This window comes from Thamnophis elegans, chromosome 3 (genome assembly GCF_009769535.1).
Source record: "Thamnophis elegans isolate rThaEle1 chromosome 3, rThaEle1.pri, whole genome shotgun sequence".
Lineage (NCBI taxonomy): Eukaryota > Metazoa > Chordata > Lepidosauria > Squamata > Colubridae > Thamnophis > Thamnophis elegans.
In genome coordinates, this window is record NC_045543.1 from 48,797,521 (window position 1) to 48,813,381 (window position 15,861).

The window sequence follows — 15,861 nt, forward strand, 5'->3', positions numbered from 1 at the left end:
AGAGATGGGCTCCTAACATACCTAACATGTGCTGCCGACAGGAGAAGCTAGATGATATTTTACAAAAAAAAAAAGTGACCCTTTTAACATATATATATATATATATATGTATGTATGTATGTATGTATGTATGTATGTATGTATGTATGTATGTATGTTATATTTAAATTTACAAAAAGGCAACAGTAAAAAATATTGGGTTTCTGTCTGGATGGTCTCTTGTGATGAGCCGAAGACAGAGAGTAGAAGTGTGACCTTCCTCCCATATTTGGGCATACCAGGGGTTGTGACTTTAAATATATATATATATATATATATATATATATATATATATATATTATTATATATATATATATATATATATATATATATATATATATATATATATATATATATATATATATATAATCGGCATTATGAAAGGAATGTGTTTTGTCTCCTCCTAACAGAAATTATAAGTGGTTTCCATGGTGTGAGAACAATTCATTCCAGAAAATGAGATCTAATAGCTTAATTGAATATATGTTACCTGATTCATTACCGGTGTCCAAAAAATCACTGAACAGTATGAAAAGAGCCCTTCATTGCCTCACATTTGCATTTTGTTTCCTGCCCCATCCTTGTACTTATTCAGGTTTGTCCACTCACCTACACCCCTGTCGTGTATCTTTTTTTTATTCTTTGCTGAGGCTTGCTCCCTATAGGAAGTTTCCTGCGAGTCACGCTTGCAAAGCAAGGATATTCAGAAGAACAAGAAACAAACTTTAACAAATTGCTACCAGTCCTGAATATTCACCATCAAAATATAAACCTCCAAATGGACGTGACTTCCATAAAGGATGGAGAAACTCAAGTTTTGTCTTCCTAGCGATCTCTCTCTCAAACTCAGCCAATATAACCCATCCTCTTTGGGCTATCCTCTGCTTCTTCCTAAGGACCTGTTCAATCAGCAGCGGGATTATAAGCAACAGAGCTAGTAAGACAGAGTAAAGGCAAACTTCTGCATCACAGAGAAAAATCTTGAGAAATTTAAAAAATATATCCTCTCAGTAATCCTTCTCAGCAGCAACTTCTTCCCTGTTCTGGTCATATCCCATCCAAACTGGTGTCCCAATGGAGGAAAGGCAGACTTGTGTTCATGCAAAGAATATTTGTGCCTCTGCATATATGTATGTGCATGTGGAAGAGAGAGAGAGAGAGAGAGACATAAAACATGCCTATATACATGCAACAAGGAGTATGCGCATGCATTCTTGAACACACTGGAGTATTTAAAATCAATGACATGGTTCTCCCAGATGAAAGTGTCTTACATATCCCGTCCAGATGAAGAACAACATATATTTCGCATGGTCCATATTTGCGGTACCACCACTGAATGCAACCTTTTTTAAAAAACAAAAAAAGAACCCAACCTTAAAGATATTAAAGGGAAAACAACATTGCCCTTCACACAATATTCCCACCTCTACTTAAAGAGAAAGTGCACTTACATAGTCTAGAGGGAGAAATCAATCCCTTGGGGGCTGGATTTAAAAATAAATAGATTTATAGGTTAAGGCCCAAAAGTACCATAGTGCCAACTAAATCCGAATACATAAAGATAGTTCAAGTAGAGAATTAGGCAAAATTAGTCTTCTTATAGAAGCTAGAACCCAGCAGGAAGGTCAGTGAACTCATGCTTGTCATAGAATGAATGCTCCAGCATTAGTATTGTGTGTTGTTCAAGAGAACAATACTGGAGTTCAAGTAGTTAAGGCTGCTAAAGGCTTATTTCATTTTCACAACAGGAAATCCCCCTGTTTCTGCCCCAGCTATGTAAGTCACACATATTACAGAAAAAGGATGTTCCCCCCTTAATGCTCAACATTTTGTGTAATCTGAGAAAACTGAAATAAAATGGAAATCACTCATTCCAATACCTTCCTCAAATGAATCACCAGAGGAACAAAGGAGCAGAATCCAGAACTGTATCATGTCGTTGTCACTGCCAACCATTACATTATTAAATACTATGAAGGGCTTACTGATCAATAAGATGCCCGTGAGGTTTAAGAGACAGAACACTTGGTGAGAGAAGGAAGGAAGGAAGGAAGGAAGGAAGGAAGGAAGGAAGGAAGGAAGGAAGGAAGGAAGGAAGGAAGGAAGGAAGGAAGGGCTATGTTTAGGCTAAGTTGCAAAACAATCCAAGAGCTGCTTGGTGACAAGAAATTTAAAATTACCTCCTTCCCTACATTTTAACCTATTTTGCCTCTTTCAAGATGATGACCAAGAACTGAGCTACACAGAGGGAACTGTGAAGTGCTTTCAATGTCTGTAAACATCATGCTGGTAGTGTCCGTTCAAACTGCACTTTCCTTTTTTTTTTTTTTTGTAGAAAATAGTATAAATATTTTTACTGTCCTGAACGTTGAGTTTAATGCATCGCTCAGAGAAATATTCAGAATGGTGAGGTGGGAAAGTATTACTGTTTTTCAGGAATGGATTTTGCTGGTCTATGTCACGAGTGAATTGAGTAATGATGCACTAAGAAGGTGCCTGATGATAGTCTCTGCAAAAAAAACTGTCCACAAGGACAAAACAGTTCTTACAGCAAGTCCATTTTCGGTCTGTAATGTAGCAGTAGAGGTGCTTTCTGAAAAATAAACATAATTGCTTGAGAAACTCTCTGATGCAGAACATTAATAAACAAACGAACATGTCTTTAAGCTTAATCTTTGTTTAGGATTCTGATTGCCCACCACTGATGGCCAGAAGACAGAGTAACCCCCAGGCTCAATACCTCAGCAGGTTCTGCAGGGCTACCCCTAAGTGGAGGGAAAATTTCTGGTCTGAAGACTTTGATAACTATCTCTATCTTTGCCCAAAGCAAAGATGTCCCAAAGCCCACCCCCCTTTATTTTCCTGCACAAACTAAAACAAAACAGTAAGATAATTTCTGACCTGAGAACATGGAAAGATAAGGATCACAAGGAATCAGGATATCAGTTATATCTTTATGAATGGTAAAGTAAAGGTTTAGAGTTTCAAAGGGAGAATATTAAAAGCACCAATCGATTACCAGTGCTGCATACCTTAAATCTCCATCTTGTGACAACTACAAATTTGAGAGTATGGTCCTTGCCCAGAATTTCTTCATTGCATAATATATCCAGCTGATAAAGGAACAAAAGATTTATATTTTTACTAAAGAGATTGATTTACAAGATCCAAATAATGATGCAATTAAGACAAGTTTTGTTTTGCTTTTTAATGGCATGAAATGGTATGATACTACCAGCCAAATATTGCCTCGCAGAACTCTTCAGGTGTCTTGACACTTTTCCAATGCTGTAAAACTCAACTAAGGTATTAGTTGTAACCAACGAGCTGCAAGCTGAATAATATGCATATTCTATCATTAAATTTGCCTGGTGGGTGGGTGGGAGATAAAAATTTCAGCACTTACAGGAGATGCAAAGTTATTTCAGGGCATAAACTTCACTCTTCACTCTGCTGGATAACCATCTGCTCCATAATCTACAAAAGACCAGATATTCCGGCCTTACAGAAATTAACTAAATCCATAGTGATAAAATTAATAAAGTGAACATGTGCAAGTTCTGAGCATCATCATCTTAAAAACCTGGAAATGAAGGCCTGAGAAAATGAATTCTATAAAATTGGTAGTTTAAAAACCGAGTCCCTGATACGATTCTATGTAGGATATGTGGAGGCTAACTTAATTAGCTGTCCAGGGAATTATTTCCAAATAGGCAAGTTACAAGCAATAGCAAACAGAAAATGGTAGAAATAAGTGTCCCTTTGGATGTGAAATTTCTTGCCTGCTTTTAATTTGAAAGCCAGCGTCTGATATTATGAAGATCAAAAACCTCACATAACTATTTCAGCTATAACCTATGTATGCCCTCAAAACAGAGCAGATGTCCTACTTGACACATAAATGATTGTACATTTATTTTATCCTTCTGTTCCATCAGTTGCTGATACTAAATTTTACACTTAAAATTCTCACACTCCAAAAGTTCTTCTCACAATTTGCCAGATACCTCAAAAAAAGTACATATTCCTAATTGGAATATGTATTGGAAAATTATTTTATTTCTCTCTGGATTCTTTTAACAGGGACTAGAACTTCATTCCCACCTCCAAAGAACTACCAAACCAGCCTTGAATCTCTCAGTGTCTTAAGTTCACAAAGGAAAAAAAAAGAACTGTATACCAGGTTGAATAGTCAGTTATTTTCTCTGAAATAAGCACTGCCCCTGAATCAGATCAATGGTGAATAAGAGAAGAATTTAGATATTAAATCCTGGAAATCCTTTTGAACCCTTTTTACTGCTCATATGTTTCAAACTATTAAAGTAGTACTGCATCCCTGTGTAATGAAACAATCCCAATTCCTCCTCATATTTGTGAACATCCTCACCACATATTAACAAGTTATAAGAAATGGACTAGAGAAACCAAAGGCGAAATTTCTAATGAACTGGATTTATTCAAGACATGCAAATGTGAGTGTTTCTCAATTTTAATTCCAGAAGTTGAAGTCCACACATCTCAAAATCGGCAAGACCAAGAAATATTGATACAGATCAAAATGAGCTTGCCCAGTAAGTACAGTAAGGAAAAGAGGAAACTGAGATATACCTGTTCAATGGAAGCAAGCAGTAAGAAGAGGAAACCTTAGATTTATCAACAGATCATACTAAACTGTATGTATGTGTATCTATATGTGTGTGTGTGTGTGTGTGTGTTCTTAGTCAAACCTACAATTCAAATGCAGGTTGAATTGTGCCATGAAATAGCAAAAACTTTTCTGACTTTCATAAAATCCAAAATCATTATACTAATGGCTATTTTCTTGACTTCAAATTAATTTTCCAAAGAAATAAAGAATCTCTGCTTGTAAATTAACAGATCTTCATTAAATGTATTAAAACATTTTGCTGCTTTCAAGACAGTGTTAACTGGCAATTGGCTGGACAGGTCCCTAGAGTTTTCTTGGCAAAGTTTGTCATTGCCTAGAAGAGAGCTGACGTCACGACTTGTGATCTTGATGCTCCGAGATCGCAGTTGAATTTCTGCCGCTGGATAGTCCATTTGGACCTAAACCGCCCCACAGAGACAGTGATTGAGAAGGGCACTTACTGCTGATCTCAGGGACCATGCAAAGTCCCTGAAATATCCAGAAATAGCCTTTTTTTCCAGAGACAGAAACATAGCTAATGAAGTTGCTGAAGTTGGGACAGCTCTGGAACAAGAAGAAAGTGGAAAGAGAAAGCGTGTCGAATTGGTGAGGAAATTTTATTATTAGAGAAAGAGACTACCCAAGAAAAAAATTGAAGGTAAGATTGAAGACAAAAGACTGTAGGCAATGAGATTGCTCTGCATTGAACTTAGTGTGTTATCCAAATTCTAATTACATTTTTTTTCACAGATGGAACTTTTGCAGGGGCTCCCTATTTTTAAAAACGGAATGGATTGTTTCTTCTTCTTTTTTCACTTTGGCTTATACCTATGGATTAAAATTCTCCTTTTTTATAATGCTTGATTTGATTGATTGGACTGGTTTTTGATCTCTGTTTATTAAGGGTTTTTTTCTCTCTCTTAAGCTTGGAATATAAAGAAGAAAATAAGGGTTATAAAGAGGGTTGTAACAACAGGAGGAAAAGCAGTTACACTGCCACTAAGAGGTTGAAGGCTGGATACATTGTTTTTTCTTCTTTCTCTTTGATCACTTGAGATTCAAGGTTATTTCAGCTTGTTTACTGACAGTGATAGTAGGAAGAGCACAAGTTGTTTACACAGGTGCCTTTTGGAAGGTCTATCACTAGCTATTGGAGGAAAGACAACGTTTGGACTTGAAAGATAATAAATGAACCTGTTTGAAGTTTATTAAAATAGCCTTGAACCCTATAGTGGCAGTATCTGCAAAATTGAAAAAATGGCCAGCAGGAAAAAGAAACTGCAACATTGCAAATGATTATGTTTGAAATTCAAAATCTATTAGTTGTGACAGAGAGAACTGAAAAGAGATTGGAGAATATGGAATACAAAACAGAAAAATCTGATGGAGAAACTGAGGATGTTTACCAAATGAAGAAAGTGGAGGACAGAGTTCAAAAGATGGAAGAAAAAAATGAGCAAAGAGATAGGAAAACTGTGGATACTGACAACAAATTGAGTGTGGTTGGTAATGGCAAGAGCGGAATATGAAAAGGGGAGATGGATGGCTTGGAACTCTACCCCAGACTTCAAAGCACAGAAGAAGAAAAGAGAGAAAAAATGACGAAGAAAAGGAGAGAAATCTTGATAGAAGCACTAGCGATAACCAAAGATAAGCTGATGGAAAGAGCAGATGTTGGGTTTCAAGCTTTTGTGAGATACAAAATGAACAGCATGTTGCCAAAATTTATTAAGAAAGTAACTAGAACATTAATGCTACAAATGTCAAGAGATATAAGACTGTACTATTGCTGGAGGGATATAGGTTGATGCAATGAAAATGAAACAATATATGGAGATTATGAGAGGAGGTTTAAAAGCTTTATCTAGAATATGTTATAAAGATGTATTGTGATTGGATGATTTTAGGATGATTTAACAGAATGTTATCATATAGTCCTATTCTAGATTTTGAATATTATATATAAATAATGTAAAAACAATTATAGTCAAATTAAGATATAATATATAATAATATATAATAATTGTGATATACGTGAATAAAGGTGAATTTAAAATATGCAATTTGATATGAAAAGCAGGGGTTGACTATGGAAGAGATGCATGGAAATACTGTAACCAACTGACACACTTTCTGCAATTTGTAATGGAAGATGGGTTTTTAATTTTATTTTTATGTTTTTTTGTCCTTGTTCAAAAACAAATAAAAATTGTTTTTTAAAAAAGACAGTGTTGACTGGCAATTGCTTGGTCCCTAGAGTTTTCTTGGCAAAGTCTGTCATTGCCTTCTTCTTCTTAGAGCTTGGAAAGAATGACTGGGCCAAAATCACCCAGCTGGCTTTTTGCCTAACGTGGGACTAGAACCTCTGGTCTTCCAATTTCTACCCAGGTTATTTAACCACCACACCAAACTGGCTATTTCCTATTCAAAAGCCCTAGTATACTGCCAAGTAAGAATCAGACAAGATTTTTCCTTAAAAGTAAGCCAATGTGTTTATATGCTAATGAAAAATGAGTGAAACTCACTTTCCTTGCATTAAATATAGCAGATAATCTAGACAACTGGCTTTCAAGATATTATTTAAATAAATGCATGGTATTTTAGCAGACATTAATCATAACAGATTATTCTTCAATTATTTGCACTAAAATTTTAAATCATCTCTTTCACAATCCATCCACAATACATACGTAATTTAAAATCCTAAAGTTTAAACTGGCAACTTTTTTATTTTTAAAGGAAATTATTGTGACCTTCAGAATTCATATAAATGGCTGAAGACACTTGCTTGTTCTGCAGAAAGAGAGTACACTGTCAATTTTAAACTCATCTCCACTAAAGGTCTCCCCATGAATTTTTCTCACTAGTTATATTTACATTAATGCTTCAAGTGCAAACTAAGGAATACTTGGGAGCTTCAGAATCACATTTTAAAAGCTTAATATCTGTTAAGGCACTGCTTCATTTATTATACATTAGTTAAGTGACTGAAACAGCAATTCTATTTCAGAAAAAATCAACACATCTCTAAGGATTTAACATGACTTTTTTAAGAAAAAAAAGTTACACGGTTACTGGGGGCGGGGGGGAATCAGCCACACTTTTTGTTTCTCTTTGTTTTTACTCTATCAGCACTGATTACCTCATTGAATGAAGAAAGATTAAGTTTTTTGGCGATGAACTTCTTTAGATGCAAGACTGTAGCTTGTGCAGAACAACGAATCCATTTTCTCTTCAATCCACGCAATTTGCTACTGTTGCATTCCAAGCAGATGCTTACCTTTAAGAAAAGAGCCAATACAGGTTACAATTTAAGTTCTCATTTCGTAGCAGCAGAAGCAGAGCATTCTAAATGGCATGATGCCCAGATTACGTAACAAGGAGAAACAACAAATCAGTGGTGGGTTTGCTTCAATTCAGAAGGGAGCCTATCTGGCAATCCTAGCTACAAAGAATGGTTTTCTGTGGTGGGAAAGTCCTCCAACTGAAATCTGGAAGAGTTTAAGGACAAAAAGGGAAAGAGTGTACTAGAAAGGGCTGTTCTAATATGCTCTATTTCTGCTAAACCTAGCAGTTCGAAAGCATGTAAAAATGCAAGTAGAAAAATAGGGACCACCTTTGGTGGGAAGGTAACTGCATTCCATGTGTTTTCAGCGTTTAGTCATGCCAGCCACATGACCACGAAGACATCTTCGGACAGCACTGGCTCTTCGGCTTTGAAATGGAGATGAGCACCGCCCCTTAGAGTCGGGAACGACTAGCACATATGTCCGAGGGGAACCTTTAACTTTTACCTTAACATGCTCTAAGGCATTTTCTTTATGACACTTGGGAGAAATTAGCGTCAATTGTCTATCAAACTGAATTAAATCATTTGTTTTCGGGGGGGGGGGGGGATTACTTCACTGTAAAGACAGTTTCTTACTGTGTGCAGTTGCTGGTTTAGGTTGTGCATACACTGTTTTACTAATCCCATGGACATTTGGATCTATGCTCATCCTAGAATGTCCAGGTTCCATAAACTTTTTTGTGTGTGTGTGTGTGTATGTGTACACACAGAAACAAAACTTTACAGAACCTGGAGATTCTAGGATGAGCATAGATCCAAATATTCATGGGATTAATAAAATGGTGTATGCACAACTTTTACTAAACAATATATATGCACACTAAACAATGTAAGTTCCTCTCTGCTTTTTCAACTAGAACACTGAGGGATAAGTCCCAGGTCTTCCAGTTAGTCCCAGATGTTAAACACAAGTAGTTTGTCACTTGACATTCTTCAGCTCAAAACAACGTAAATTATGCAGCAAGGAAAAATGTTGTGTAGAATGAATACAAGTAATCCTCGACTTACAACCACAAGTGAGCCCAAAATTTCTGTTGCTAAGCAAAATAGTTAAGTGAGTCACTGCGGTTGTGAAGTTAGTAACAGGGTTGTTAAGTAAATCTGGCTTCTCCATTGACTTTGCTGGTCTGAAGGCCTCAAAAGATGATTACATGACCCAGGGATGCTGTAACCGTCATAAATATGAGCCAGTTGCCAAGTGTCTGAATTTTGATCACATGACCATGGGGATGCTGAAATGGTTGCAAATATGAAAAACGGTCATAAGACACTTTTTTCAATGCCATTTCAACTAAATGAACTGTTGCAATTCTAGTGTCAGCACTCAGGCTGCCATCCAGGGGGAACCTTTCCATCACCATGCCCGCCACGTTGATGTTGCCTCTCTTATGTCGATTGAGCCTGTAGCTGCATGTGGCTCTTCTACTCGGGTGTAACTGCCTACTCTGATGTAACTCTTTTGCTCGGCTGCAGCTAACCAGGAAAGAGGCTATGATGACACTGAGTGGGGGTGTGGCTGAGGGTGTGGGTCATGGTGATTGATGATGGTGGGTGGGTGTCATGTGGGTGGAGTTGTGTAGAGTGGGTGGGGTAATGGTGTGTATATATATATATATATGTATGTATGTGTGTGTGTGTGTGTATGTATGTATGTATGTATGTATGTATGTATGTATGTATGTATATATATATATATATATATATATATATATATATATATATATATATATATATATATATATATATGGGTGATGGTGTTAACTTGGTTAGAAATGACTTGGATTTGATTACCTTTGTATCATTGTCATTTAGTGCTGGTTATCACATAGTTTCTTAGATAGAGATAAAAGTTTTTCACCAAACAAACTGAATCTCTGTTTGTATGCAACGTGAATGCCGGAACGTGACATCTAGGACTACCTGTAGCACTTTATTCATGCACAATGTTCTAGCCTTTCAGTGCTTAGATTTTTAGATCTAATGATTAGATCTGTATTTTTCGGAGTATAAGATGCTCCGATGTATAAGATGCACCTAGCTTTTGGGGAGGAAAACAAAGGAAAAATAACTGCCTCATAGCAATTCGCCTCCTTGCAACAAACAGCAAATAGTACAGACAATATACACTGTTTGTAGTGTTACATTTCAGACTATACTTGTACAGAAGCTGTTAAAGTGATGAGCTTTCCATAAGTATAGTTATTCTCTGCTATTTAAAAGAAGATACAATAGCATTGGGCCTCTTCAGATCAAGCATTGATTTTAAACAGCTTCTTTATTTTGTTAAGCTGTCTAGAATAATAATAAAGCAGTCTTTAAAAAATAAGTCTAATAATTTGAACATTCTATAGGCATTTATAGTTATTGACTTACCTCCTTGCAGCAAACAACCTGATTAGCACAAGAAAAAAAATCTGCCTCTGGCTCCCAGCAATTTGCCTCTTAGAGAAAACAGCAAATTTCACTTTCAATTTCTCACGATCATCAGCTGTTTCAGGCTGCAATGATTGCTATAGCCTATTGCAGCCTCCGCAAACCCCCTCCCCTTTGCTGCAAGGAGGTTAATTGCTAGGAGGCAGAGGCCAAAGAGTTGGGGCCAGTGGGTGGTTGGAGCTACATTCAGTGTATAAGATGCACCCAAATTTTCACTCTCTTTTAGGGGGGGGGAAGTGCTTCTTATACTCTGTAAAATACGGTAGGTAATTTTTAGAACTACTGAAGTAGCTGGGAACAGCCATATAGGATGATGGCTAACTGCCAAAGTCAACCTATCGCTCCAACCTATTGTAAATGAAAAACAAGTTCTTTTTCTTTCAAATAATTTTGAATAATTTGTAAGGAACAGATTGAGTGAGTAAATGAAAACAAAGTTAGTAGTGAAAAGGGAGATGGTCAACTATGAGAGGATGACTATTTTCAGTAATGAAAATCTCCCCTCATTTATTTTTGCCCAGTAAAAATTCCAGGACTGGCGCAAGAGATTTCAGTCACGTTTGGGAAATCGCAACCAGCCATTCTTAGGATTTTTAAAAAATTATGATATCTAAGACATTCTTGCTTTCATTTGTGACAATTTCAAACATTTCTTCTAAAAATGAACCTTCCTAGTTATTAATGGACTTTCTTGACAGGATCATTGTTATGTGGAAGGTATTTTAAGAAAAAAATGTAAAGAAAAAAAAACGTATAACTTTAAACAGGTATTTCTGTATTTGGGCAACTGCCAAAAGTTTGAACTTCAGCTCTTACAATTATCCAGACAATATATGGAGAATTCTGGGAGTCAACTCTACACACCTGGAAATTCCCTCAATGAGAAATGCTGTATAAATTAAACCACCAAAAAGGAAAACAACTGCTAGTTCAAAGATTATATTTCAACAATACCTGTTCATCACTTCTGTGATAATCATTATCTTCTTCCTGTTTTTCTTCTGATGTTTCTTTGTTTGTGTTCTCATCTGCTTTAGTTTCCCCTTATGACAAAAGCATAGAGGATCTGTTATGAATGGGAAGACTCCAAAGATAGAAATATTTGCATGAAACAAAATGAAATCAAGATCAACAGCTTTTTTAAAATGAAGCCTGTTGGTCACACAGAAGTCAAATCTCTTCAAATCTCTGTAGTATCGGGATTATATTTTGATAAATTGTGCTGCAATAGCACTTAGCAAATTCTATCCTAAAATATAGCTGCAACTTATTTTAGGCCTGAAAAATTTACAGTCTATCTATTCAATTTATACAGTTGACTATCTGACATACGTGTAGCTCAACATTAAAGCACAAAAAAATCAACACAATTGTTTTAAAGTCCAATCCTGTCACTCAGCTGTAACCTAACCAGCTCAACCAATTCATAACAAAGTAAAAATAAAGGAGAATTCTACAGCCAGCAAGTCATCTTTACTACATATTAAAATACTGCTGCTACAGACAAATCACTACAAAATGACCACACTGTGATTTGAAACAAAGTGGCAATCTGGATTTATTTATTTATTTTTATATATTTATGAAATTTATTTGCCATCCATCTTGTATCCAACGAAACTGGGTGCTTTGTCTTTGTAGAGCAGCACAATCTTTTGCAGTGATGCTATGTTGTATTACTGAATGCAGTTCTGTCACTGACTCTGGTGCAGCAATAAAAACTTTCCCAGCAGAGCCAAGTCTAGCATTTACCAATGTTATCTGCCTCAGAATTTGCAGCACAAACTCTCCTAGGAATTGGCCTCAAAAGAAACAGTTGTCACAAGACTTACCTAACAGCCTTAAGCACATAAAAAGGCAAACATTTTTAGAATGTTATTAAATGCAGCAAGCTCACAGGACTTGATTACTGATCATCAAGCTTGCTGCTTTGGACCGGTTTAACTGACAAGAACAACCAGTTTGCAGTAGTCTGTAAAGACTTTAAAGTAAGATTATTGTCCTAGAATCAACAGAGGGCAACCTATGGCCAGGAAGTCTCAACACTCCATTTGTAGCCCTTTCCCAATCCCAGAGTCAATAGGGTTGAAAATTTAAGACCTTCTTCACTTTGTTATTATTTTTATTTGAGGTTATTACTTATTTTAACAATTTAAGGAACATTTTACTCCTGTAACTCAGTGCGGCCCTATATATACTAGTGATTTCTGAGCAAGACTACTGTGCCCCATTGATACACATACAGAACTTTTTAAACTAACAAATCTCGCAAGAGCCATCTTCGTGGCATGGGATTTTGAATCTTAATATTTACATTTATACAATTGTTTATCCATTTCTTGATGCCCATAACTATATGTGAAATCACAAAATGGTTTCTGATAGTGAAAAGGTTGCCAACCCTGTCCTACCACACGGGTTCTCAACCTTTTTTATTCTAGTACACAGAGTACACAGAATTTTGGAAGAGTGCTTATGCTTTGGTCAAACTGAGACCCACAATTTAGCCACAATGGGACCAGTTCAACAATTCTCAGACTAAATGGGCTATTCCAAAGCTTGGAGAGAAATCCAGCTGTGAAAACACATGGGTCATAAAATTAGTAGACTTTCAGCTTTCCAGTCAAGTATTCACAGCAAAGCACTAATTTACACAAGAAACTGACAGTTTATATTTCTTTAGCAAGGTTGTGATAAATGTACTAAATTAAACTAATCTAACTAAACAAAGAGCAAACAATTTCCTTTGGCAAGCACAGTAATTATTCTGAAAAGAACAAGCACATGCATTTCTATTTACCATTACGGTGAGTATCTAAATGCTGCTTGGCTGAGCACGTCTCTCCTTTGATGTCACCTGGTACTTCCATGCCCAATTTGTGGTAGAATTCCCTCTGCTTTTTCATTTCCGCTGTTTAACATTTTAAAATAGTGTCTTTAACTAAGAATGTGGACTTCATCAAGCAAACATTGTATTCCTCTCCCTTGTTTAGAACATGTAACAAGAGCCCCCTCTAATGTTCAAATGCTTTTTTTGTGGCTAATTCGTAACACAACTGGATTTTAAGAACATCCCATACAATGCAATACTACTTTTCAAGTGTTACATCCCACATTAAGATGACTCAATACTTGTCTACTTGTTCAAAAACATTTGGCAAAAATTAGAATCCAGGGAACAAACTAATTTTTGTTTTATAAAATTTACTTATGCATTCATTTTTTTGAATTTTAGAAATAACCTCCCCTTCCTATTGCCATACATCAGAGCTATATGTTCTCCAACCACATTTTTGGGAATAGAATCTAACAACTGGGAGTCAACTTCTTACATTAGTCTTCTGCCAAAGTATGATCCCCCAACTGTTATTTTATAATATAATTTTCAAAATCCTAATCATGATATTTATAGAGCATCTATAATAGATTCAAAATATTTTTCTGAGTGAAATAAGTAAATATACAATTGGACAGTTTAACTGCTTCTACACTATCAAAATTACCTCTATACTCATTTTATGTTTATAAGTATGAAGAAATTTGGGAGATGCCAATATTCCATTTGATTTAGAAAATACCCCGGGAATTGCCAGGAATGTTTAAAATGTAAAACCTGTTTCTGTAATTGCTTCCACTGTTTTTTAGAAAAATACTTTTTTGAGTTATATGACTAAAATGAGGATACAACCAAACATTTACTGAAGATAACTTTTTACTAATTGATGTTGAGGATACCTGCCTCTTTATTCCTCTTCAGAGCTTGTAAACCATCTTATATCATTTATGATATTATGGGGACAAAGAATGGAGAAATTTAGAGCAATACCAGCTATACTGGTTGGGAAATTCTGGGAACTGAAGTCTATCTATCTGGAGCATATTCAGGTTGGGAAATCCTTTGATTTTTTTTCTTTCCAATCCTGAGGATTCTGCCATCCCATTAAAAAATTAAAACTTTTGCTGTGGGTTCCAATGTAGTGTGTGGTTGTCCTTGCTTTCGCAAAGCAAGCAAGTAATGTGAAGCAACACTAAATTGCATCACTTCCTGCAACCATCGTCTTCCATACATCACACAGAGGGGATTTATTCACATATAAGATGCCTTTTAAACAGTTTACTATTGTCTTACCTTCTTGAAGACCTGGAACAAGCTTGTAAACAATATCTTGCATTGTTCTGTCATGACTGGCAAGACAAAAATGAGAAATTAAAACGGTTACTGCAAAGACCTATAACCAGTGGTGGGTTGCTGGAGGTACGCCCCAGTACTTGTGTACCGGAGCCAGCCTGGAGCACCGGATACCGTTCCGGTACGGTGCTCCGTAGAGCCCACCTGCCCGTCCGAGCTCCTTACCAGTGTTTAAAGGCTTCTGCGCTTCAGCACAGGTGCATACAGCATCTGCGCAATACTCCGCGGAGCAGCTGGAGCGTCGCGGAACATCGCGCAGGTGCTAAGATCCATGCATGCACTGTGCACGTCCATGAGGAACAGGATTTGAAACCCACCACTGCCTATAACCTATATTTACACCATTAGGATAACTGAAAAATATCCTCTTCCTCTGGGCACAAATGAAAGAGATATTAAAGAAAAAAAGTGGTTCCTATACCACTTTTTGCATTTCCATTTTGCTGAAACAGAATGGAAAAATCCAATCATGGGCACACTCTTTTGTCCAATTCATGTTTTAAGAAGGCACATCTAGAAGATTTCTGCATGTGTTTCTTTTAACACAATACTTACCCAATATACTGGAGAGGATGACTCTGGTGTATTACTATCCTGCATGTGGGGCAGGTATTATTTTCCTCCAAATACTTTACCAAGCAACTCCTGCAAACTGTTTTACAAAAAAAAAAAACAGATGAAATGATTGTAAGGAAACATTTTTATCTGATAATAATATTAAACTCTGGACATAACTGAACGTGTATTGCTCAAGGAAGCAAAGTTAAACAATGTCACTGTTTCATAGTTGTGGATACAGAACCAAATGGTTGCATTCAAAGCCCAGTTTTAACAAACACAGAAACTGCCCAAAAGAGTGTAAGATAATGAACATTTTAAAAGGAGTACTTTCTTTTCTGGAATAAACTTAGCATATCTCAAATTATTGCCAATATAAAGATTTCAGAAATAAAATCAATTGTTATTTGAGATATGTAAAACTGTAATCAATTTATAAACATTGTGGGATCATTTTCAACACAAAATAGACAGCTACTGTCCTATAAGCAGCCTTTTTTTTTTAAAGAAAAGGAGTATTATTTAATATTTATGGTGATAGATCATTAGCCTTACTTAAACACTGAAATATATGCAACAGCATGGCATAATTGATTGTTGGTTGTCAGTATACCTGCAACCGAGCTTATTCTGAAGCTAATG

General features: G+C 36.2%; 1 protein-coding gene across 3 annotated transcripts in view; it reads right to left on the bottom strand.

Moving 5' to 3' along the window:
* Positions 1 to 346: 346 nt before the first annotated feature.
* Positions 347 to 15,861, bottom strand: part of PCGF3 (polycomb group ring finger 3) — a 29,037-nt gene continuing 13,522 nt past the window's right edge. Inside the window, exons 3-10 of one of the 3 annotated variants that reach the window (XM_032214295.1) lie at positions 15,217 to 15,313; positions 14,602 to 14,657; positions 13,273 to 13,383; positions 11,427 to 11,515; positions 7,833 to 7,970; positions 3,075 to 3,155; positions 2,592 to 2,635; positions 347 to 1,385 (exon numbers count right to left, since the gene is read on the bottom strand). In XM_032214295.1, coding sequence (XP_032070186.1) covers positions 1,310 to 1,385; positions 2,592 to 2,635; positions 3,075 to 3,155; positions 7,833 to 7,970; positions 11,427 to 11,515; positions 13,273 to 13,383; positions 14,602 to 14,657; positions 15,217 to 15,313 — 692 coding nt within the window. In that variant the 3' untranslated portion in view covers positions 347 to 1,309. Of the gene's footprint in view, positions 1,386 to 2,358; positions 2,636 to 3,074; positions 3,156 to 7,832; positions 7,971 to 11,426; positions 11,516 to 13,272; positions 13,384 to 14,601; positions 14,658 to 15,216; positions 15,314 to 15,861 lie in introns of those variants that run through there. The other 2 variants (XM_032214298.1, XM_032214297.1) reach the window with 2 other exon arrangements.